The sequence below is a fragment of the Piliocolobus tephrosceles genome, chromosome 6, assembly GCF_002776525.5.
Source record: "Piliocolobus tephrosceles isolate RC106 chromosome 6, ASM277652v3, whole genome shotgun sequence".
Lineage (NCBI taxonomy): Eukaryota > Metazoa > Chordata > Mammalia > Primates > Cercopithecidae > Piliocolobus > Piliocolobus tephrosceles.
This window is the reverse complement of record NC_045439.1, coordinates 128,327,203-128,353,797: the sequence shown is the minus strand read 5'-3', so window position 1 is coordinate 128,353,797 and position 26,595 is coordinate 128,327,203. Positions and strand designations below refer to the sequence as shown.

At 47.8% G+C, this 26,595-nt stretch overlaps 1 protein-coding gene across 2 annotated transcripts in view; it reads right to left on the bottom strand.

The window, feature by feature from the left end:
• ADAMTS17 (ADAM metallopeptidase with thrombospondin type 1 motif 17) overlaps positions 1–26,595 on the bottom strand; it is a 361,470-nt gene that overhangs the window by 202,900 nt on the left and 131,975 nt on the right. For both annotated transcript variants that reach the window (XM_023193603.1, XM_023193604.2), the window contains exon 8: positions 18,175–18,280. In XM_023193603.1, the coding sequence (XP_023049371.1) occupies positions 18,175–18,280 (106 nt within the window). The remainder of the gene's footprint in view (positions 1–18,174; positions 18,281–26,595) is intronic.

Genomic DNA, 26,595 nt, shown 5'->3' with positions numbered 1-26,595 from the left:
ACAGGCAGAGGAGCCTCTTCCTGTGGCCACCATCACCATGCAAGGCCCATGGGGAGTACTGCCAGGCTACTACCAGTGTTCACTTAAGGCTCAAGCACTCTTCAATCAGTTTGTGGTGAATGCTGCCAGACATCAGACTCGCCATTTAGGGCAGTGGGCTCCCCTGTGGCCCAGAACAGGTCCAGAAATCCTGTCCAGAGCAAAGGCCTGAAACTGGGGACTCCAAGAGCCCACTTGGTGCTCCAACCTACTGTGGCTAAGCTCATACCTAAGGTGCAAGACAGAGTCCCTTTTACTTTTCCCTCTGCTTTTCTCAAGCAGAAGGAGTCTCTTACCATAGCCACCACAGATGGAAAAGTGCTGGGTTTCACCTCAAGCCACCACATCTCCGAGTCTAAGCCAGGGCCCATGACATACTACCTGGGCATACTGCTGATTATTCAGGGCTGGCTAAGGGCTCTTTAGTCAGCAAGTTATGAATGATGCCAGGACTAGGTCCTTCCCTTCAAGGCAATGGGTTCCCTTCTGGCTAAGTGTGTGTCTAGAATTGTCATCTGGGAGATATGGCCTAAAATGGGGGCCTCATGACCCTGGCCGGTGCCCTATCTTACTGTGGCTGAGCTAGTATTCAAGATGCAAGACAATGTTCTCTTTACTCTTCCCTCTTCTCTCCTGAAGAGGAAGGAAGGAGTTATTTTTGTTGCTGCAAGCAGCATAGCCTGGGGTTGGGAGAGGGGTGGCACAAGCACTCCCTTAGCCACCTCAGCTAGTGTTTCATTAAGTTGCATGCCCCCCAAGTCCACTGGCTCCAAGTCCAACATAGCACCAGAACTTAACTAGCAGTTTCAGTGTTTGTGGCCAAAACTGTCTTTCAAGTTTATTTAGAACCCCAGAGCACTTTAGCCCATGAAGGTGAGGCCTGCCAACATGCAAGTTTCAACCACTGAGATGGGTGATTCCCCTTCTAGCTAGGGCAGTCTAAATGCTCCCTCCATGGATGTCAGCTGAATTCAGCCCAGTTTTGCTTTCCACTGTGCATTAGGCCATTTTTTCACACTGCTATAAAGAAACACCCGGGTCTGGGTAGTTTGTAAAGGAAGGAGGTTTAACATGTGGACTCACAGTTGCACATGGCTAGGGAGACCTCAGGAAACTTACAATCATGGCCAAAGGCAAAGGGGAAGCAAGGACCTTTTTCATATGGTGGCAGGAGAGAGAAGAGTGAAGGGGGACGAGCCCCTTAAAAACAATCAGATCTCGTGAGCACTCACTCACTATCACAAGAACAGCATGGAGAAACCACCTACCAGGTCCTTCCCTCAAGACATGGGGATTATGGGATTACAATTTGAAATGAGATTTGGGTGGGGACGCAGAGCCAAACCATATCACACTGTGGCAGGGCAGCATTGAGTTCAATGCAAAGTCCCACACTCATTGTGCTATCCCTCTGCCAAGCACAGAGATTACCTACCTCTCTGTGCCACACTGTGACTGCTGTTGAAGGGTGGGGGAAGAGGTTGCATTGGCAATTCAAAACTCTCTTTCCTACCATCTTCAGTGCCTCCTTCAGTGATATGAAGTTAAAACTAGGTACTGTGAGTGCTCACCTGATTTTTGATTCTTATAAAGGCACTTTTTGTGTAGATAGCTATTAAATTTGGTGTTACTGTGGGGTGGTGGCAGGGGGTGACAATTGATGGAGGCTTCTGTTTTATTTGGCCATCTTGCTCCTCCCTCTGGTCTCTGGTTGTTTTAAAGAGTTTTTTCTTTAAGGAATTTAGTTTTGATGTGCCTCAGTGTGAATTTCTTAGAGCTTATCCTATTTGGGATTCACTCAGCTTCTTGAATCTGCGGACTTAGTCCTTCACTTATTTGGGACATTTTCAGACTTTATTTATTTAAATATTTTTTCCAGTCCCACACTCTTTTGCCTTTGCTTCTGGGATTTTTTTTTTTTTCTTTTTGAGACAGAGTCTCGCTCTGTCACACCGGCTGGAGTGCGGTGGCATGATCTCGGCTCACTGCAACCTCCACCTCCTGGGATCAAGTGATTCTCCAGCCTCAGCCTCCTGAGTAGCTGGGATTACAGGCATGCACCACAAAACCCAACTAATTTTTCTATTTTTAGTAGAGATGGGGTTTTTCTATGTTGGCCAGATTGGTCTTGAATTCCTGACCTCAAGTAATCTGCCTGCCTTGGCCTCCCCCAAAGTGCTGGGATTACAGGTGTGAACCACTGCGCCTGGCTGCTTCTGGGATTCCTGATACAAGTTTCTATCTTCCACAGATCCCTTAGGCCCAGCTCATTTTTTTCCAGTGTGTTTTCTCTGTTCATATTCTGTGAATTATATTCATCTAAGTTCACTGATTCTATTCCATCATTTCCATTCTACTAAATTCCATCCATCCAATGATAATTTTGTTGTTGTTCCTATATTTTTTCAGTTCTGTAATTTTCATTTAGATTTAGTTCTTCTGTAAAATTTCAATTTCTTTGTTGAAATTTTGTTTTTGTGTCAAGAAAATTTATAATTAATTGTTGGCAGCATTATTATGATTTATAATTGTTGTTAGACAATTCCAACATTTGTCACTGGTGCCAGTTGATTGATTTTTCTCAAATTGTGGCTTGCCTAGTCCTAGCATGACTAGTGATTTTCAACTACATCCTGAATACTTTGGTTATTAGATTAGGAGTCTCTTGATCCTGTTTAAATATACTATTGTAGCAAGCCATCACACTGTTTAGGTTTGCCATGTCGGCCTGGCTTACTTTTGCGGGCTTTAATTCTAATGATAGTTTAGTTTTTAGAGGCCTTGCCATGTTATCCCAATCTGCTTTGTTTTTATGGTGTTGTTGAGGCTCTTCTTCAGTCGTTGTTGGTGATATCCGTGGGGGTGAAAGGCACTTCCCTGTGTTATGGGGTATCACTGAGCCACTTCCTGTAGTGGGGTCAGGGAGACAGAAGCTTCTGGGTGCAGGGACAGCAGGGAGACAAGGGGTTTTGCTGCTGCCGCTGCCACTGCCGCTAGCAGATAGAGCTGCCCACCAGTGTCCTGGTTGTGGAGCACAAGTTGAGTAGGCCTGGGGTTTGCTGCTGCTGCAGGTAGAGTAGCCAGCTCACTATGTCCTGTTTATGAAAGAGGTCTCAGGCTCCCCATGCGGTCTCTGTCGGGCTTTGTCTCCCCAGTCCATTGGCCACGACGAGCAGGCTGTTCTTGAGTTTTATGTCTAAGACTGTGGACAGCTCCAGGTTGCAGGCCTCCAGGTCCCCTAATTGGGATATGTGGGGAGAGGAAAAGAAAATCCAGAGAATTCACCGTGTTGTCGTTCTCAAGTCCTGGGGCCCCTGGCCAGTGAGCCTTCTTCTTTCCAGCTTTCATCATCATTTTATTGTTGTTGTTGAATAATCTCTAGGATATCTGGTTACATTTAGAGAAGATTACCTTTATGTTTTTCTGAGGCTGTCAGTGTCCCCATTATACGGACGAGGACACTGGGGCACATAGAGGGTAAGTGATTTGTGGCAAAGCTGCCTTCAGGATTTTTTCTTTGGGGACCAGACCATGGCTACACATTTTAGCAGAACTTCTGAGGCCCTGGGGCCCAACGTAGGTTCTGTCTCTCCTCTGTGCCTCCTGACCAATGCTGCCACCTGGGAACTCCGCTCCTGCCTCTGGTCTATCACCACCTTCCCTCCGTCCATCATGCTGCTGTGGCTATCACCAGATCAGACTTCCCATAGTCTCCTATCACAGCCCCTCTCTTCTGGGGGCCCTGCCCAGAGCTCTGGGGCCTGTATGTGGCAGGAATGATAGGGCCCTGTCCCACTGTGGCCTGGGCTCACCACCTCTCCTCCTCCTGGCCCCATGGCTTTTGTTAATCACTCCTCTATTACATCAGGCTGATGCCTACTCCTCTGTCTCCAAATTCAGACATGCTCCTCAGTGACCATTCTATTTTCCTGGGCCAAGACCACCTGTCTCCTCCCTGAGGATGCCTAACATGGACAGTGCACATGAAAGCAATCTGAAAGCGCTAAAGTCTGTGGCTACAGACATAGTGGTCAGCAGTGTGGACACTGAGACCTTACTTCTTGGTTCAAATCCTGATTCCATCACTTATAAACTCTGGGACCATGGCAAGTTGCTTAAGTTCCCTGTGACTCAGTTTCCCTACCTGTAGAATGGAGAGAATGACAGGAATTATCCCATGGTATAGTTGGGATGAATTAATAGACATAAAGCCCTGAGAACAAGCTCGTAGATCTACCACTGCTCAACAGGGTATACATGTTTTAAGTTTTGTCTTACTGCCTGTGAACCCACAGCATGCACTGCTCAGATCCTGGTCTCTTTTGCCCCGCATGTTGACCCCATGTCACATAATCAAGAACACAAGGGTCTAAAGTGAGATCAGAGATCACTTCAAACCTCTTCAAACTCCAAAAATCTCCACTTCAACCCCTAAGCCAGAAGGCAGCATCTTTGTGCAAACTCGCCAATGTGAGAAAATCAACACTTCCCATTGCTTCTGAAGAACTCCAACGTTAAGAACACTCTTCAACTAAGTTGCAACCTCTTTTCCTATAACTTGGAGCACACCAGTTCAGCTCTGCCATCAGGGGCTGCGCAGAGACCCCTCATGCCCTGGTATCCTCCAAAGTATCCTCTGCACACCTCATCCACACAAAGACACTCAGTTCTTCCAGCTGTTTCCTTCATCATCCCCTTCCCTTGCATATGAACATGCTTCTGGCTCCTGAAGTCCTCCTTAAAACAGACTTCCCATGCTGAACACAAGCCTCTTGGTGCCACTTAACCCTTGAAGGGCATGGCAGGACTAACACTGCCTTCTTCATTTCCGAAGATGAGGCAGGTGTTAATAAAGCACAAGAACACACTGGTTTTGTGAGTGTGCAGCTAACAATTACTCCACACCTATGGGACGGTCAATTCGTTTCATCTCTTATGCCAGCCCTAATCTACTGGCAGTGGCTGCCTAGAGTTAGGAAGGCCTGTGAGTTGCAATTCAGTGGAGAAGGGAAGGTCCTGGGATCAATGAGTAATGTCAATGAAGTATGAGAAGGAAGTAGGGACAGATATGCTTGCTGGCAGTGATACTGTCATTAAGCTGCATTTCTCCTCCATCTTGTACATTAGTTGATCTAAGACTTAACTGAGATATTAAATGCCATCTGGAAAGCTGTAAGGCATATGGCAAGCACACAGACTTCAACATTGACAAAGGGCCTGAAGCCTGGCTCTGCCATTTACCAGTGGAGTGTCCTGGGCCTCATCTTCCTCTCTATAAAATGCAAATACTACTACTATTATAGGATGGGGCAAAAATGAAATGCAATCATTCACTGCTGCATTTGGCCACTTTTCAAGGTGACCAACAACTTCATGGACTCTGAATTGCTGCATACTCTTTTCCCTCCCATCTTGGTGCCATCTCAATGTCTGATGAGCATACTACCTATCTCCACAGCCAGGTCATGACTAAAGCAGTCACACAAGCAGTGATTCCAGTGCCCTGGGGCAGGCAGAAAGCAACTTTCATAGACAGACTTCCCTCTACTAATAAGCATGCATTGAGTAAGGTTATCCAACTGTTACAAACTCCTTTAACTGCAGCAGTATCCAGCTCACAGTTCTCCATATTTCCCCCATCAGGAGGGCTGAGAGTTTTGCAGAAACCTGAGCAAAATTTTCCATCCCCTATCTTTGCACAATCCTTGGATGACTTCTAGGATTGTCTCTTTTATTTCTGAGGGCTCACAAATTATGTTTGATGAGCCATTCTGGAATGTTTCCTATAAGCAATATTAATATCATAAGTTGAAATGTATGCCATCTGTCTCATTTCCCTTTTGCAAGATGGCATTTGCCTATATCTGGCATTCCTTCCCTTTCTTCATTGCTCTTTTCCGCAATTATCAATGTGGTCTGGCACTCCCATTTGCAAATAAGTCCTTTTAATCTGGACCAAGAGAGCCAGACTCATGTGAAGCAACTACTGACCTCTCATCACCTCCTCCATCACCCAGGACCTCAGCCCCCACTGGTACAAGGTGCACTGCACATCCCTGGTGTGTGAGGTGAATTGCTGGGTCATTGAGATGGTGATGAGCATGCCCATGACAAAGTTAGAGCAGGCACTATCTGTCAGCGTGCCCACTGTGTTCAAAAGGGGGCATCTTTACAACCCTTTGCAAATCCCTAAGGTTGAAAACATGATTGTTTTAGGGTGCTCTTTGACTTTCTTTCCCTTTGGTAACCAGCCCTCTTGGCTTTCCTTCCTGAGCCACCTTTCACAAGGAAATGAGTTTTATAGTCACTTTGTAGGAGTTGCTATAAACACAAGGATCACTGAAGACTAATGCCAGGCAGGTACCAGGCTCAACTCGTGAGAGGTGAACCAGCTTCTCCAGACACATGATTCATGTTGAAGCAAGAAGTGATCTGGTTCCTGGACTTTAGGGTTCATGCTAAACCCCCAGATTCCAGAAGTTTCCAACCAGCATTTGAAGGCTGCTCTGGTCTTCTAGGCCATGGGTAATAATATAACAAATGTGGAAAGAGAAAATGATGCTTTTCATACCTGACCCAAGACAACCAACAGGCTGACCTGCCAACTCCGTATTTCACCAAAAGGGCAGCCACGGGACCAGCTCTTCACACACAGTCCCTGGAAGTGAGGGTGGGAAGAAGACACCCTCTAGGACCCTCACAGTCGCTCACACCTTGGCCTCTGCCCCCAAACTGAAAATAAAAACTGAAAGGGAGACCAAAAAAGGGCAAGAGAGCAAAGTCAGCATTTCACAGACAGGGACCTGTAGTCTGCCTTTTTGGCAAGTCAAAGGGCACCAATAACCAGGCGAGGTGGTGTGAGCCTGTAGTCCGAGCAACTTAGGAGGCTAAGGTGGAGGAGCACTTGAGCCCAGGAGTATGAGGCTGCAGTGAGTTGCAATCACACCACTGCACTCCAGTCTGGGTGACAGAGCGAGGCCCTCTTTTTTTGTGTATTTGAGGTGGAGTTTCGCTCTTGTTACCCAAGCTGGAATGCAATGGCATGATCTCGGCTCACTGCAACCTCCATCTCCCGGGTTTAAGCAGTTCTCCTACCTCAGCCTCCCGAGTAGCTGGGATTACAGGCATGCACCACCATGCCCAGCTAATTTTATATTTTTTAGTAGAGACTGGGTTTCTCCATGTTGGTCAGGCTGGTCTCGAACTCCTGACCTCAGGTGATCTGCCTACTTCAGCCTCCCAAAATGCTGGGATTACAGGCATGAGCTATTATTCCCCACATGAGGCCCTGTCTCTTAAAAAAAACGAGAACATACACACAAAACCGGCTGCTTCGGGAATTTTTAGGGAGTGTCTAACATTCTTCTTCAGTGTTTCTGACAGTTTTGCGGCTTCCTTCCATCTTCTATGTGGAAAACCCCATTTCATGGGAAACCCCAATTCAAGTTGACCAGCATGTTTCAATACAAGTTTGTAAACATCCAAGAGTTTGATGTGCTCAAGTTTAGCCAAAAATGTACCAGGTTTTATAATGTGCCAAGTCAAATGTTTGGACTAGAGTGAGGTCTCTTTGACAGGTAGGATCAGTGGTGGCTGTACAAGGCATATCTGCTAAGATACCTGGTCTCCAGGTGGTAGACGAGGCTGAATGGAAAGCTAGCATCAAATTCCAAAGACAGTCGACAACCCCTGGGAGCCTTCTAGCATTGCACAGCCAGCAAATAAAGCATAGCCAAAGAGCAGGGACCAGAGAAGAGATTCCAAAGCCAGGGTATGAAAGCTATCCCGAAAACACCCCTGTAGAACCAAGATGGAAAAAAAGTATTTTGCTTTAACCCACCAAGTTATATATACCTGCAGCTGCAATGCTGAGCATCGGACTGAGGAATGAGGTAAACCAAAAGGTCCACCCCTTGGATGCCTTAGCTATTTGTCTGAAACTATCATGTTGTACACGAGTCCCCTGGCAGGCCTGAGCCCTGCATTTCCAACCAACAGACTCCCAGGTGATGCGGATGCTGCTGGTCTGAGACTACACTGTGAAGTGCAAGGCCCGAGATAAAGTCCTAGGGTGCTTCTCAGCTGTTGTGCAGCACCAAATGTGGGGCTTCTTTACTCTGCCAGATTCTGAACTGGGCATGGGATGTAGGAGTTCTAGATGAAAACTGTTAAATCAGAAAGGACGGCTCAACTGGGGGACGGTATATGGAGGGGGACTTTGTGAGCTTGTCCTGCTGAGTAATCCAAGTGTGGACCAAGTAGCTGGCAGGAAGTTGGCTGCCTCTTTCTTTATAACTCTCTTCCTGCAGCTGGGAGTAGTTTCTGACATCCCTGGGTGATCACAGAGCATGTGTCACAAAGCTGCACAGACCCTTTATTAATTCAGGTGCTCCCCCAATGCAGAGCCACCAACACAGCCAACTACAGGCTCACTAGGTGTCATTTACCAAAGGAGCACATGCTCCTGTATGGAAGGAATAACAGGAGCATGTGCTCCCGTTGAAGGCTCCCCTGACCAGAAACCAACCCATGCATGCCTTTGGGTCGTCAGCAGGCATCTTGTTACTTGTCTTCAGTGTCTGAAGCTGCCTCATGGTAGGCGTCCTTCTGGATCTGGATCTGCTATGGCCGTGGTATGGGGATACTATGATCAAGTATGACGTCTAAAAACTACCACTGTGTGGATGCCCTGTCTTTCTCTTTAGCAATCCACCTGGATGCAATCTGGGAAAGCCATGGCCAAGGTGTAGGCACAAGTTCTGGCCCCGACATGATACACCACAGCATCACAGGGCCCAGCTTCTCCCAGTGGTTGCCTGCTTCACTTCCCTGCATCAGCATCAGCAGGGGCCTTGAAAACCCTAAGACTCTTCCCCACCTCAGTTCAACACTGACCAATCTGCCTTCCTTTCATTCTCTCTTGGCTGCTGATACCAATCACAAGTGAGAAGCATGAGTCACTGAGGTTTACTTAGCACAGGTCCTCTCAACACTGTAGAAGTGAGGCTCTGCTTAACAAGAAGATGCCCTACTCATGCTTCCAGTGACTTGCTAAGAAAATGATAACCTCCCTCATTCTATATTCATCTTCTGCTGTATATTTTTTTTCCAAGAAAGGCCATTCCCAGATCCTGATGCTGGCCCCTGGAAACTACTGTCTGTGCGCTGCTCTGATGTCAGGAACAAAGTGCATGATTCCATGGCTCTCCCAGATCCCCCGAGCTCTTCTGCTGCCCCTCTCTGTCTGCCACTGCCATTTGGCAAAACCACCACCTTTGTGCAGTGAGAGCAAGCCATCTGTGACCTCAAACAGATGGAGACGAGAAGGGCCCTTTCCCAGAATGTGCCATTGGCTGGGCTGGTGGCAAGATCCCCAAAGGCATTCAGGTTTCTTCCAGAGGCCACAGGTTGGGCCTGTCCACTACAGGAGAGGTCAATTCCAGAATGAGAAGAGAATGGCTGACCGGAGCAAGGGCACAGGGATGGCACAGGGAACCCCAGGAGGGGCAGGTCTGGAGAAGTCAGGTATTTGGTTTCAAGCTGTCCACTGGCAGTGGATAGTAGGTACACAAGGGTTCCAGGCAGGAAACCAAACACCTGGAAGAATGGGGACACTCCTTCTACAGAGAAAGCTGCATCAGATCACACCCCTGCCACCTGAATACTAAGGCAACCCTAGCTGTGTAAGCCAAAGGTGTCTTTCCAAGTAAAGGTTAAGTGAGTCCAGTTACCAAGAGAGCCACCTGGACAGGGCTCAGCGCTGGCCCTGGTTCTGTTCACGTGTGGAAAGGGCACTGTGCCGTGGCCTGAGCTTCAGGTCCGAGACTCCACTCAGCCACATAGCCCCGTGGGAAGGGAGGTGGCTCACCATCTGCAAAATGACGACTCTGGACATCCCTTCCAGCTCCAAGAACCACTCAGCTGAGGCTGCCAGAAGCTCTGGCACAAGAAAACTACATCTCAGCTAACTGCTGGAAGAGTCTGGAAGTTCTGAGGGGATTTCGGAATCTGGTTCTTTAGCCAAACTCATCTTTCCTCCTGCCTCCTCAAACACCATCTTGGATGTCATTATTTTAGGCAAGGGAATCTACCTGATAATTAAATGCAAAGGATTCCTGGGACAGAGACAAACACCAGCACAGCGTATGTAACCTGCCTTATTACAGTAACACAACTCTGGGGGCAGACGAAGCCTCTCCACGGCTGGACTTCCTATCATGATGCTGAGGTCCAGCCAACAGCTGTTGGGACATGCTGCTCAAAATACAGGTGGGACTGCATGTGCCTGTTTGCTGACAGGCTTTTAAGGGCTGTCTGTTTGAGTTTCCCTCCCTCCCAGCCAGGCATCAGGCCTGGTCTGGTGGGATTTGGGAAGGCTGTGGCTGAGGTCCTCTTTGGAACAGAGGCTCTGGGTTTTCCAGACAACTGGAAGAAATGTCGTTGCCTTGCATGCAACTCCACATCAATGATGAGACTCCAAAGGAAAGCAGTGCAGTTTCTCTGCAACCCATGAATGCAGGACCATGAGGAATTACTGCTGATGGCAATAGGGCCATTTAGACAGAGCCCACAGTCACAAATGCTCCTTGCTGCTCTGGTCGCTGCAGCAGCACCTCCCATCCACGATTCTCTGCTGGGGAGAGGCCAGAAGGAAATTCTGCTTTTATTTGTGTGGGAGAAAGGGAGCGGGGAGGAAGTGAGAAATGAGGCAAAGCTGAGTGGGGTAGAGCAACAGCTATCCCGTGGGTCCTCCACAGTCATAAGCTCATTCTATCACGGCCAAGGCACCAGGAGGTTCATGGCTTGTCAAAGTGAAGAACCCTACAAGTCTCACCAGCAAAACACCGATATGACTTACGCATTGCAAGCCTGTATCAAAGTCTCTCATGTAACCTATAAATATACATACCTACTATATACCCATAAAAATAAAATATCAGTAAAATATAAATACATAAATAAAAGGAAATAAGACCTGCATGTTTTGAACAACTCTGGAATTTGGGTAAGACTGCCATGCCCAGTGGATGCTCACACACTGACTTTGATGCAGGCGCCAAGTGCAGAGGAAACTGTATTCAGGAATCACTCCAAGCTCCCCAGAGGGAAACCTGAGAGCCCTTAAATGTTGCAAGTGCCACCAATTACCCTTCAGCAGAGAAGGGAAGACTGCCTGAGGCTGTGAGAGCTAAGTGGGAACTGGGGATGAGGCCCAGGCAGGAACCTGCTGGGAAACCTGTCTAGAGCCTGTCCAAGGCTCCAGCCCTTCCTGGGGGAAGGCACCCCCTTTTCTGTTCCTCCAGGAAGGCCAACCCCTATGTGAACACAACCACAACTGCCCTAATTCCAACTAGAACAAAAGCATGCTCCCTCTCCCTCCAGGATTTCCAAACAGTTATGACATTCCCAGAAACTCTCTCTCTGCATACCTTCCTTTCAACGCTGGCCCATCTGATGTCTGTGCTGGGTGCAGCACTAAGGCCAAACATTTGAGGCAGGAGCAGCCGCCACCCATGGCCATCTGCTGGTGGGCTACCTGCCTGCCTAGATCTGTCCTGTGTCCATTCTGTGTGCCCACAGCACTGTGCCGGCTGGCTCATTCTTAACACAAATCACAGACAAGCATTTCCACGCTTCACACATCTGGATAATGGCTTGCTTTCCTTCCTGTTCTGAGACTGAGACAATTTCTTTTCATTTGAACCATGTCAACTCCAGTTATGAGAACATTTCCCTCGCATGGCTCTCTCCCCACCTTCCCTCCTCCCCATCATAGCCCAGACACGCGTCCACCCACTGCCCACGGACCACACTTCTCAGGGACCAGATTCCTTCACATTCTGAGCTGCAGGCCAGGCAAGCACGTCCTTAGTCAATGTGGCATCCTTCCTGACATCCACTGTCCCAAACTCACCTTGGCACAGCATCACATCTGGCTGGAAGCATCCAAAGTAATGAAAATTAGAGGAGACCGAGCTTCACCTGCACCTGGTGGCATCCCCACCTGCCCTCTGTCCTTGCAGGGCCCACCTATCCCTCTACCTGCTCTCCTGCCTCATCCGGGTCCAGGCTTCTGCCCGGCCCATTCTTCCAGTAGCTTCACCACAGGTCACTTTACGCTTTGTGCCACGCCCTCCTTGAGGTCTCCTGGGAGCTGACGGAGTAGAGATAGGACTAAGCCCGTCTATGGTAGCAACATTCAGAATGGCTGGGTCCTGAGTGCTCACTCGGAAGTGGCGAGGCGCACGGAACTCAGGGTGACCAAGAGAGAGAGGTGAAGCAGGCGGGTTATTTTTAGCATAGCCGGGCTCAGCACTGAAGGAGACCCAGTGTTGGCTCCCCAGCACTGGGGCCTTGGGGGCATCAGACGAGCAACAACGAGACCCCTCCGATGTTGCGTCTTCCGCGGTTCTCCACCTGGGATGTGAGGAATCTCCTGGAAAGCCTTCCTGAGCTTCCTCCCCCAGAGCGAGCGCATCAATCAATGGTGGGTGAGGCTGGGCCACTGCATTTCTAAACACCCAGTGCGCCTCCTGTGCATCACTGCCAGGCATCATCTATGCCAAGTTCCCAGCTTTTGTCAAGACAGTGTTTTCCAGAGGCCACAGGCTTGGCCTCTCCACTACAGGAGAGGTCAATTCTAGAATGGAAAGAGAATGGTTTTTTGACCAAAGCAAGGGCACAGGCATGTCAGGGGAAACCCAAGGAGGGGCAGTTCTGGAGAAGCTCCTCCCCAAGGAGAGGCTGCAGGAGGCTGAGCACATGCGTGGCGCTGGTGCCACTTGGGCTGGAGACCTTCCATGGTTTGGGCTGGCTCCCAAGGTCAGGCATTTATTGAACCCTGGTCTGGTTCAGGCTTATCTAACAGACACTCCTCAATTCAACAAAGGCAGAGGTTTATTTTCCGCAATGAGAAAGCTTTTTATTTTTCTATATAAAGATATATCCTTTTTGTTTTTCTGAGTGGGTGGTGGATGGTGCACGAAGCAGACTCCCTCCCTTCTATTGTCACCCCACCTAGAAGGTCCTGTCTCTAGACATCTCCCAGGAGCTTGCTGCCTTACCTGATTGAGATGCAGGCGGGCACAGGGTCCTGGGTTTACCTAGGCCCAGAACGACCAGTGGACACTTGGTTCTGTGCCCGCCTGCCTGCAGCTGCACTAGGACCAGCTCCTCCTACCAGGCACCTCCCCTGGACCTAGCTGCAGCATACCAGAACCACTTCCCTCGAAACACAAGGCACTCTCAGCAGCCTTCATAGAGTTATGCACTTTCTTTTATACTGGAGCTTCCAAATCACAGCCAACAACAAATGCTACAATTCCAACAGCTGCATTACACCCAGTCACTTTAAAGTCACACTAAAGTTACTGCCAACTCCTTCCTTGATCTGGGTTTTATTTTTGCTTTTTCTCATGGGCAGTCAGCACAGTTCTACCCATCATCAGGGGTCAGTCCTTGCCATGACCAACCAGAGTTGAGCCTGAAAAGCAGGGGCCTGAGAGAAACAAATGCTTACTTCTGGCTTTTCCTCTTTCTCTTTAAAACCAAACTGTGATTGGCATATTGGATGCTGACATCCAGGACAAGGCACCCTGTCCTGGTTTCTTGAAGGAGAAAACCTGGGGCGTGTCATCCCAGCTGGGCTGTTTCTCTCAAGGAACTGCCCCCTTTCCATGGATCCTGTCTTAACAAGGATCAGCCAGTAAAAGATGCCTTTGTAGCCATCTTCCCATGTGCAGGGGCTGCTGCTTTCTAACGATCACCACGGGATGGAGAAAGGCAAAAGGAAACCCCGGCTAAATACACTCACTTTAAGGTGCATTTCTCAAGCTACCGCTATGGAAAGGGACACAGCTGTCTTCCTCACACTTAACACTGCCAAGATTTCTAATTACTAGCTGAACCCAAAGGTAGCACACAGCTGCCCATCAGAATAGCCTTTCATGGGCAAGAAGGCAACCAAGGGCATGGGTTTGCATTTAGGAACCTCCAGGCTGTTGTCAGCATGACTGCTGCTCAGCTCGGACTCTGCCTCTAGGCAGCAGCAAGGGTGGCCCCTCCACAGCTTCTCACACAGCACCTGCACCAGGACTTGCCATCCCCCAGCTCCTGTCCACAGCAGAGCGGGGGAGTCTTCTGCAGCCCGCTCCTTTGTCAGGGCAGAGAATCAGAAAGCTGTTAATCTAATGAATCCACAGCTTCAGCTCAGCGATTACAAGGAAGTTAATGATGATAGATGAGGCAGGATCCTTGAGAAGGCCCCAGGCAGGGAGCTTTAAAATTTCAGATTCATTTATGTATTAGTATGTAAATGGAGCCTGTTCCATGCTTCTGGAAAACCACAAAACTACTGATCATTTTCATTGGCATCGCTTTCATTCTAATAGTCTCAGACTTATGTTAATTAAATAACTGGCCCATTGTTTGGTCTCAAAAAAAAGAAGCTGTCAATTTCATCTATGGTACTCAAGTGTCCTAGGGAACCTCTCTCCATGATATGGTCATTGTCCTTGGTCAGCCAGCAGCAGCTATACACATGGACATTTACTTCCCTTAAACTGAGAGTACCTTGGTTTTTGACTCTACAAGTTCTCTTCTTTATTATTTATTTCATGTAATTTATATCCTTATTTTAATGGGCCTATTGCAGTATGTATAATCATATAAGTGATCCCAAATCATATTAAGTAGTAACTATAAATTTTAAAGAAGCAATACTAGTTTCCTAACCTGTAAAGTAAAAGTTACATAATACCTACCTCATAGGACTGACTCAATGGCATGATAAACACACAGCATCTCACACAGTACCCTGCACATAGTAGGTGTTCAATACATGAGAGATCTGATCCGAGTTAAACATCACTAGTATGTTATTAATTCATGGCCAAAGCAGCATTATTGACATTACCATGGCAAGAACTTTAAATTTAATTATAATTTAGGACCTATTTGATTGCAAATTGGATTAGAGCCCGTTTATTGTACCAAATAAATTATGTTTGAACTATTTAAAATAAAACCATGCATACAAGAGACACTAGAAAGAGAAGAGGGAGGAAAATATAATTCCAGGATGTAGATGAGTTAATTGCTGAAAATGAGCCCTAAATCTAGCTTTGTGTTTTCTGACAGCCAACGCAGAAACAAAATCATGTTAATCTGTGCAACTCATTGTTTGATAAGTGGAACATGTAGCTCATACAGAGGCGGAACTTTTTTCCTGACAATCAGATTTTAGGGTAGCTGCTCACACCAATCGCCCTATGAAGCACGTTAGGTGACAAACAGAAGAGCCGCACCTTTGCGTGCTACGTGCAAAGGCACACACGCAGATACCTTCCCTCCAGAAATGTTTCACTTTATCCACATTCCATGGTAAGGCACCAGCGGGTGAGCCACCTGCAGACTTTTTTCACATAAGCTAAGGAGTATGGAGTTTAGTGGATCCACTGTATTCCAAAATATAGAACAGCTTTCAGGTTTTGCATCTGTGAAACAGCCTGGCCGGTGACTTCGCTGAGCGTGCAGGTTGGTCTTGGCCTTTTCCAGCAGCCCATATAGCCTGGAACCACAGCCCAGCAACCAGAGGGGCCTGCGGATGGGGAGGACATGGCTTCATCCTTGGGGATCTGCTTCCCAACACTTGTGACTAATCAAAGTTGACAGACTTCCCTGGGAAACCTGTAATTACCCTAAGAGGGGGAGGGCCAAATGCTAGCAAGATTTATTGGCTTTGATTAACAATAAGGTGTTTGTTTTTGTCGGTAATTAGAGTTGAATAGCAAGCTATAAAGAGTCCTCCAAGAAATTCTAAACAGTCTATAGCTAAAGGGTACTAAAGTGTGTTTGAATCTAACCATTCATCTTTGCAGACCTCCGGTGCAGGGAGGCCAGTGTTTGATCCGGCACACTCGAACAGGTCATCAGGGAGAAAATGGCTCTCTGTATTTTTAATGTCTGATGAGAAAAGACCTCCATGCAGCATGTGTGCGCCCACACATATGTGCAAATGGCACTTAGCATGTGCCATGCTGCTGGATGCTGGCGTGGGACATTGCAGTTCATGTAACTATAGCTCAACTCACCTTATTTAAATTGACTATTCAAAGGCTCATAACAGCTTGGGTGTTGGTAAGTACTCTGATATCCCTGCATCCTCATAATGATTAGGTAATTGATTCTTAGGTATTATGGCATGCTGGTTGGGTCGGTCCCTTGATGGTGGGAAGATGTTTGCCAAACTCATTCTGATTTATGGCTTTTTTCCCCAGCAGATCACTCTTGGATACAGGATTTTAAGAACTCAGATACAATTAATTAATTGCAAATTAATGCAGTTGAACTTCGTTTAAAATGCAGTTGACTAATACAAATGCAGTTGAACTTCATTTAAAAAACAGCATGGGCAAAGAATTGTCACCAGTATTTTTAAAAATAGAGTCAAGATGAGACAACTGTGTACACAGAGACAACTTGTCATCTTGCTTCACCAGGTGCTGGGTCAATAACATGGGATTTCCTCCCTACCCCAGGAAATGCGCATAACATTATTTCCACTCTCTGTTCCTACTCACATCATGACACACAATAGGTAGGGAAAGGCCAACTACCAAACCCCTCTACAGGAATGGAAACAATTAAGATGGCACTAGATAAACCAAAACAATAACAAAAACATGCAGCCAAAAAAATGGATGAGTCCATGTCCTTTGCAGGGACATAGATGAAGCTGGAAACAATCATTCACAGCAAACTAACATACGAATAGAAAACCAAACACTGCATGTTCTCACTCATAAGTGGGAGTTGAACACTGAGAACACATGGACACAGGGAGGGGAACATCACACACTGGGGCCTGTTGTGGGGGTGAGGGACTAGGGGAGGGGATAGCATTAGGAGAAACACCTAATGTAGATCACAGGTTGATGGGTGCAGAAAACCACCATGGCACGTGTATACTTATGTAACAAACCTGCACGTTCTGCACGTGTATCCCAAAACTTAAAGTATAATTAAAAAAAAAAAAAAAAAAGCAAAAGCAAAACAAAAAGGTCATAAAATCAATTCAGTGGATGTGGACCAGCATTTTAAAAAGTGAACAGAATATAAACTCATTAAAAGGCATCACTCATAAACAAACAAACAAACAAAAAGTAAAGCCACAGATATGGCAAACGCTTGAGAAAAACAACTGCTTTTATACTCCTTCTTATACATCAACTTTACTCTCATAAAAACTAGAGTTAACAGTTTAGACCCCAGGCATCTTACTGTGTAGGTCATTAGGAAACCTTTACAATAAGTTTCCCCCAAGTACTAGATTTCCATTTAATTATGTTCTATTCAATCCAGTATAAACCTTTCCACTGTTCCGCATGCTTTGGCCTCCTCAATTTAATTTTCTTTTAAGTTCTTAAGCAGTCATATCACAATCTTTCCTTCAGAGAAACATAAAACAGACATCTACTCTAGGAAAAAGAATAACCCTCAGACCACATATTTAGCATTATCTGGCTTTCTGCCACTTGAGGCTTCCTGCAGGAGATCACAACCTGGGGCCAGCCACTCAACAACCCCTCCAGGAGGTTGCCTCGGACTCCCCCTAAGGCATGCTCTAAGGTTCTATGGTTAATTCATCCTAAAGAGAAGAATCGCTGCATGCAAAGACTCTCATCCACAGCTGTTAATTCTTCAAAACTAAGACACTAAATTCTACATTCAGAAAGTCAGACTTTAGAACTGGCAGAAAAGGAAATGGAAAGTCAATAGTATAAAGACCCATCCCATTATGTGAATAATAGACTTGGAGCGAATCAAAGATCATGCTCATCCCGGAAAGAAGTACAACGAAATAAGGACATCCTGAGAAGAACCTCTCTCTACTCTGTTGGCTTTAGGAATAGATGTGCACATCAAATTAACATTTCAACTCTCCAAGCCAATCAGTGCAGTAATCTCGTGGGGTCCCTGAGGGTTGGGACCCTAGTGTACTGACCTGGGTCCTTTATTGCAGAAGCAGCAAAGGCATAGGGCAGCACTGTTTTAGAACTTACAGAATTCAAGTGAAAAATCTGTATTCAAAAAAGGGTTGAAAGAAAACAAGACGACACAGAGTCTGATACTTACTTGTGGCCCAGCTCATGGGCGATGGTAAAGGCCAAATTGAGACCATTGTCTTCGGCAAGCACACACTTCCTCTTAGCACTGCACACACCTCCTAAGTAAGCAATTCCTGCAGCAGAGACACAAAACACATCCTCTTCAGAACGTGGGAGGCCCTGGTCTCGCCAGGCAAGTCCGCACGGTCAACATCACGCACGGTCAAAGTCACACACAATCAAGGCAGGCACACTGGGACAATGCTGACTATGAGTCTCAGCCCATATGGGAAGGGTTTGTGAATGATGCTTTTGTGTTCACCCAACAAAAACAATAACCACCGCAAGCATCCATCAGGCATCTAATACGCGTCAGGGGGAGTGCTGAGTAGTGTACTCATAGCACCTAACTTAATCCTCATGACCCAGGATGAGGGAAACTGAGGGTTGGAAAGGAAAGGTAACTCTCTCAAGGTCACCTGGATGGGCACCCAGTGCTGGGATCCTACACCAGATCTGTCTAACTTCAGTGCCCAGGGCTGGGACAAAGTGAGGCCAGCCAAGCAAGGTACGCAGGGTACAAGGTTTAAGAGGCCCTGACTCTCAGGCAATGCCCCTATGCCCGCACACCCTGAGAGGGAGGAAGCGCCTCCTCACACTGCACATCCCGGGCGTGAGCCGGGGTCTGTGCTGGGTCTCATGGACAGCAAGCCCCAGAAGGCTGTGCAGAATGTTCTGAAAATGCTTCAGGAGCCCTTGAGAGAGGAAGACCCAGAGAAAGTGGAGCCAGCGCTGGGAGAGCCAGGGCCTTGAAGTCCTCAGTGAGGACTAGCCCATGAGCCAAATGTGTGTCTCCACACACACGTGCTTGCCCCTAAGAACCTCACTCTAAGACAGGAAATCCGAACCATACACACCAGGAGAAATGCAATGCAGGGCAGTGGAGGCTGCGTCCCAAGGATGGGCGGTGTTGGTGGGACAGCAGGCCAGCCACTGCAGGAGCAGCAGGCGTTTTCCAGGGGAGGAAGGTGGCTCTGGCAAAGGGACGCGTGGGATGACACGGGGCCCTTGGATGCCAGCCCCTCTGGGGAATGCTGGGAGGGTGGCCACAGCAGGGGTGGGGAGGGCAAGCCCATGCTGGCCACACTTCTGGGGACTGACCCTCCAGGGCTCCCCACCACAGCACTCCCTGCACCCAGGAAAGACATGTCTCACCCAGCAGGGACTGCAGGGCTTCTCAACAGGGCCTGCTAGGAAACCTGACATCTGCCCTCCCATGGGCGTTTAACCCCGAGGGCAGTTCCTCGATATGCCCCTGTGTGATATACAAGCGGACGGTGGAATGGGGTGGCTGTAGGAGCTCAGTACTCCCCTGGCTGTGCCGTCACATTGGGCGTGGGTGGGCAGTGGCTCTGCTGGCATAGCGCCATGGGGTGGATGGAGGCTAAACACAGCTGGACTCTGCCCATCAGCCCCATGCCCTGGATGGGCTGTGACCACCCAAGGAAGGAGCACCTGCTCTCCACCATGGGCTGTCCCTCTGTCGAGCTGCACACTGCTCCATTCCAAGGGCTCCTTCCATGAACTTGCCTGAGATGTCTCAGGAGGGAAGGAGTTGGCAGAGGGCAGGGGAGAATGGGACAGGGGAACCATTTCATTAAAAACGACCCTTCCTCCCTGCTCCCAAAGAGCTAAACCAGCATCCTCTTCGTTGATGTTCAAATCAAACTGGTGCGGAGCTTAGCCACACACAGGGTGGGCCCTCTGATGTGGTGTGGTTCTGTGTTCCCACCCAAATCTCATCTCAATTTGTAATCCCCATGTGCCAGGGAGGGACCTGTTGGGAAGTGATTGGATCATGGGAACAGTTTCCCCCATGCTGTTCTTGGGATAGTGAGTTAGTTCTCATGAGAGATGATGGTTTTAGGAGTGTTTGGCAGTTATTTCCCCCCCTCTCTCCAGCTGCACTGTGAAGAAGGTGCCAGCTGCTCTGTGAAGAAGGTGTAATTATGTAATCATGCTTCACTTTCCATGATTGTAAGTTTCCTGAGGCCTCCCCAGCTACGTAGAACTGAGAGTCAATTAAACCTCTTTCCTTTATAAACTACCCAGTCTCAGGTAGTATCTTTATAGCAGCGTGAAAAAGGACTAATACATCCTCCTTCCTCGTCCTCTCCACGAGGCACAGAGGAAGCTCACATTGCCTGGCTCCACAGAGGTGTGGCTCCAGGGCTCATGTTCCACACACTGGGCCCAGGTACCTCACTGTGGGTCTATTTTTATTTGGAAACATGCAATGTGCTTAGTTAAAAATAAATAAAAGACAAATTAAATGTTATTTTGCCTCAAGATGCTTTTGTGGCCACGTGGATGTCACAACCCAGCAATGCAGACTATTGAAAAGAACCCAGCAATGCAGACTATTGAAAAGAACAACCAGAAAGGATGCAATGTGGTTTCTCAGTACCTTCAAGGTCATTATTCTGGTTTTGTTTAAAAATGTTTTGTGGGTTGCTTTTACAAGTCTACCAGTGAGTAGGTGGAATGCTGCTACATAGCTCTGATGGTATGTGCACGTGGCCCACGTGGGTGCATGCACACGCTCAGACACACACCCAGCAGTGCCCACCCAGCCCTGGCTGCAGCCTCTCTGGGTCAACGAATCAATTAGAAACAATCAGATCTGCACACCCTGGAGAAGTTGCCTGGTGAGGGGGAAGGGAGACAGAGTAAGGCCAGATGTGTTGAGCTTGCTGTCCTGAGTGTGCCCGCCATGGGCTCTGATGCAGAACTGGCAGACCTCACATGCCACACAAACACTTCCCCCTGGCCTCAGCCACACTCAGCATTCGGAGGAGGCAGCCCTGACTTTCCACTCTAATTAGGTAACGTGCAATGCTAGAGGAACAGTGAAGCAAGGAGCCTTCCAATAATTGCATTTTAATTTTTCCAAGGTGCAGATGATTTTTTTTTTAACTGGAAAACAAAGAATCAGTTTATTTACAAGAAATGCTCTTGCACAAAGGTGGATTAAGGTCTAATGCTTTTAATGATTTATTCCAATCGTGACCAGCCTGGTCATAAAACTGAGCAAGGAAAAACACATAAAAGAAACAGCTCCTGACAACAGAGCACAAGAGCTGTGTGTTTATGAGATGAGGTGGAAATGCTTAGAATGCACAAAACAAAGTCTGGAGAAAATCCCAGGTTGTTGTAAAATAAGAGCTATGGGGGGAATAAACGGTAATTAAGTCATCCAGCTTCAGCAGAAAACAAAGCCCACCACTATTCCCTGTTACTAAAAAGAAACGGCAGTCTAGGGAAGACAGAGCCCTGGAGACTCAGAGATGCCTCCACCATCTCAGGCTGCAGAAGGCACCAAGCTAGAAAAACCCACCAAATCCTCATGCTGGTGCTTGTCAAGAAATGAGGAAAAACTAGTTTTCTCTGTATTGATTTATTAAAAACTGAGGTCTGTGACACTACAGTTCAGCAGTCAGTACGCTGCTAACTTCAGTGCTGATGCTGTGGAATCTTCCAAGGTAATCGGAATTCCCTTAGGCTGAGGTGAGGCTTTTAGACCCTGCAGTGGTGCTTTCACTGGCTTTCACATCCAGCCTTCTATGATTTAAAATTCTCCACAGATCACAGAACTTATTTAAAAATTTTTAAAAACATCAATTCCACATGTTTGCATAGTTTCTTGTAACAAAAGGGAGGCAGAAAGGCAACTGGAATTTATTAGTTGTGCCTCTAAATGGGCAAGACTGCTCTGAACACTCAACCCTCCCTTGCTTGGCGAGTATGACTGGTCCCATTTTATAGATGGGGAAACAGAGGCTCTACTACACCCCTCACAACAAGTGTGTGCTTGTGTCCTAAATGGTGGCTCACTCCAACTCTACTACACCCCTGACAACAAACACACTCTTAAAAATATCTGAAACACAGAGGGTACAAATGAAGGGGTGTGGGTCAGGCGCGGTGGCTCACACCTGTAATCCCAGCACTTTGGGAGGCTGAGCTGGGAAGATCACCTGAGGGCAGGAGTTTGAGACCAGCCTGGCCAACATGGTGAAACCCCGTCTCTACTAAAAATACAAAACTGGTGGGGTGTGGTGGTGACGCCTGTAATCCCAGCACTTTGGGAGGCTGAGGTGGGCAGATTGCAAGGTCAGGAGATCGAGACCATCCTGGCTAACGCGGTGAAATCCCGTCTCTACTAAAAATACAAAAAATTAGCTGGGTGTGGTGGCAGGTGCCTGTACTCCCAGCTACTCAGGAGACTGAGGCAGGAGAATGGCATGAACCCGGGAGGTGGAGCTTGCAGTGAGCTGAGATCGCACCACTGCACTCCAGCCTGAGTGACAGAGCAAGACTCTTTCTAAAACAAAACAAAAACAAGACATAAAAAAAACATCCAAATTAGCCAGGCATGGTGGCAGGTCCCTATAGTCCCAGCTACCCCAGAGGCTGAGGCAGGACAATCACTTGAACACGGGAGGTAGAAGTCGCAGTGAGCTGAGATCCATCACTGCACTCCAGCCTGCGTGACACAGCAAGATTCTGTCTCAAAAAAAAAAAAAAAAAAAAAGAAGGGGTATAATGAGTTCTTCTGAAACCGGAGCAGCTCATTTAATTTATCCAGAGAAGAGGCTCCCATCCACTAGTTCTGTGACCCATCTTCCCAGCCATGCCAGCGCAACACAGGTGCTCATCTGTCTTCTTTCTCTTCCTTTTCTCAGTAGAAGCATAATTTTTTAGAGAAAACTGGGTGAAGAGGCTTAATTAGTTTCTTTTTCAGTAGAAAACTACATGATATAAGCTCGTAACTCTTTATCTCGGGGCTGACCACTCAATCCTCTCTAGATTGAAGGAATAAACAACAAACAACTGTATAAACTCTGGTTGATGCAGTAAGTTGCTGCATATAAGCCATCTGCAGCTGGTGGCCTTGCTGCCCATTAGTCCAACCTTACAGGGTCTGCCTTTGAGAGAGATGGCTCCATTTTTCCCACCAACTGCTCAACTACCAAACACTGTCACAGTTATTGCTGGAACATCAAGCTGTCAGTCACAAGAAAGCAACCGGCGTCTGCCCATACACCAACCATAGTCACGGATATTGAATTGCAGATTCAGGCTCACTGACAAGTCCTTGTGTTCTTGCAAACCTAAGTGGATATGGGTGTGATCTGAACGGGTGAACAGCATTTAGGAGCAAATGTCTTAGAGTCTAGGATGTGACAAAGGAAAAGTAACTACAAAGGAATAATAAAGTTGGACCCCTACTTCACACCACATTTAACATATAAGTCAAAATGAATTAAAGAGCTAAATGTGAGCACTAAAACTATAAAACTCTTAGAAGAAAACTAAGATGGAAATCTTCCTGACCTTGGTGTAGACAAAGCCTTCTTAGCTATAACATCAAAAACACAAGTGGGGGTGGGAAAATCCTAACCTCTTGCAACAGAAGAGTGGCTGAGGGGAAAGGGGCTGGGATTGAGGTGGGGAGTCACCTTCATTTCCACTGCCAGCCCAAGCAGTGAATATGCTGGCACATTCTCCGAGGAAGCCTTCCAGACTTTCCCCTCGGCAATTATGGTTTTCTGTGGACTGGGAGTCATCCAGCAGTTACGACCTTGCAGGCTAACTCTGTGTTGGTTTGTGTGTTATAATGCCATGTGAGCTGTTGCTTTGTGATGGGGTTTCTTGGTTATGGGTCACAGTCAGGAAAGGCTACTTCTGGGCCTTGCTCCCTAGGGTTAATGAGACCACAGCTTAGGACACAGATGTCCTTGGCTTCGGTTTCTCAGGCATCTCCAGGATCCTGGACTTTGGGAGGAGATGCTGTCTCTGGTAAGAGAATCACACAAGTTCCCACAGATGACTCGAGGGTCCCTGGGCTGGAGGAGTCACTCCTACAAGATAACATTTTCATGTGTTCTGTGAGTTAAGGGTAAGTGGAGGAATAAACTGGCCCTGGGATTTACAAGTTAGAATCAAAAAGTTTATGCCAACAGTTTGCTCTAGAAACCAAAACACGCCGGGAGGGGGAAGGAAGGAGAAATGCATAAGTGGTGATGTTCAAAAGGCCACAGCCAACTTGAGCCAAGCGCATGGAGATATCACGCAGACTACCCACCCAGACTACCCAGAGAAGATGACGCTCACGTCAGCAGGACCTGTCACATGGGAGGGGTTCTCCAGGGAGCAATGTAACATTTGTCAAATCACAGTGTGCCTCTCTTCGGAGAACCCCACAGAGTCTCAGGGGCTTCTGAAACAGGCCCTGATGCCCACCAGAAATGGTCCCAGGCAGGTTCACCTCAGGACATCAGAGGAGCCTTGAAAATCTCTTATCTCGACAAACCCTTTGTCAAGTGTTTCCTGACTGCCTGTATGTGACAGGCCTCGTGCCGGGCAGAGTCTAAGCTGAGCAGGCGCAGGCCTAGGGGAAGCAGCCTCCAGGCCACTGCAGCAAGAGGACAAAGCAGCCGGCAGAAAGATGAGCAGGGATGTTCCAAGCCAAGCACCAGGGCCTGAAGGGTGGGTGATCGGGTCTCTGAAAGACAGCTGCGCCAGTGACCCAGCCCAGATCTGGCCTCTCCAGAGGGCAAACAAGTGGAAACTGGAGAGGAAGCTCCACACTGAGCCGTGCACTCACTGATCCCTGTCCTCCCTCTGGGTTACCTGTCACAGCTGAGAGCCCCTCACCGAGCCACACCCTCATTCTGACTACTCTCTTGGCAAACTTTCCCGGACCATGGGTGGCTCCCTATGTGGGGAGCACCTGCAGGCAGCACCGTGAATGTAGCAGGTGATGAGCGTCTTTGAGTTCCCTTTCAGGAGACCTCTGGACCTCTGCAGGTACTCCCTGGCCACCAGAGAAGAACCCTGTCTTCTAGCATTTGGCATTCAGGAAACACAACCTGAATGCCTGACCAGCCTGCTGGATGGCTGTACCTCAGCAGCACTGCACCGTCACCTGTGTGCAGGTTTTGGTGTGTGCACACATGAGTGTATGTCTGTAGACATGGGCATGGCCAGGACACCCTTCCCCTAACTGGAAGCATGAGGCTGATGCCCACGCTCACTCCTACAGCAATGGACCCTAGTGAATTTTGAAAGGTATAACACACTCACATTCTCTATCAACTGCACTGCTTGGCACTTACTTTGGTCAGTAATTTTAAAATGAACTTGGCTTAGTCCCACTTCAATGACAGCTTTCAGCCTCTTCTATCTTCTCTCACTGTAAATGTTTCCCTTTTGCTGGTGGGTTAGAATGCCCTCCCTCTCCCTAGGGACAGCTGGGGTTTTAGGTGGGGGTGAGGCTGAGAAGAAGTGTGATATGTTTTGGCTAAAAATAATCTTCTCCATGTGGGGAATGGGACAACTAAGTCTTCCATGGGGTCAGATATCCCCCAAGGGAATCTGGGAATGAATCGAATCTCCCTTCGGAGTTTCAAATGCAACCTGGAAGGAGGGGCACATTCCTGACTCAGCCTTCCCAAGGCAGCTGTCTGAAGTGTATGCCTAGAATCATAATCTTTCTCAACATTTCTGTTTGAATCACATTTATTAGAGTAGCCACAGGCAGGGCCATGAGTGAAGGCTGCTAAACTGAGATGACAGCCAGAGCCAGGAAGAAGGCAGAGTAGGGCAACCACATGCATTTTAATAATGCTCACTGTTATGAGCTAAACTGTGTCCCCTTGAAATTCAGAGGTTGAAGCCCTAATCTTCAATGTCACTGTATTTGCAGACAGGGCCTTCAGGGAGGTAATGAAGGTTAAATGAGGTCAGCAAGGTGGGGCCCTGATCCAACAGGTCTGGTGTCCTTATAAAAAGAAGAAGAGACACTAAAGGTATTTCTCCCTCCCTTTCTCTTTCCCTCTCTCCAAGTGAGCACAAGAGGGCAGGTGAGGACACAGTGAGAAGGCAGCTGTCGACAAGCCAGGAAAGAGATTCCTTATCCCAAACCAGTCCTACTGGCACTGCGGAGTTCCAGCTTCCAGACCCGTGAGGAATAACTGTCTGCTGTGTAAGCCACCCAGTCTGCAGTATTCTGTAAGAGGAACTCTAAACAGGCTAATACACCCAGAGTGCACCCTGGATCCCCACAGAAGTACCCTGGGTCCCCTTGCTCACACGGGTAACTGACAAGCGTGGTGACCACCAGAACTCACCATGCTCATTTGCCACACAGCACTGCAGCCACCTAACGCGCCATGGGCTTGGCCTCAATGTTCACAACATGGTTTAATAACAAGGTACCGACCTGGAAAGCGGTAGGAGCGTCAGGTTGAACTAGTTACAAAAATTCTTGGTAGAGAAGAACGAAAAATATGGTGGAGTCGGGATGTGCTGTATTTAAAATCATATAACACCTTAGCCAGCTGCATCTGTAGGCAGAGAAGTGCCATCCCTCAGTCATTTAACA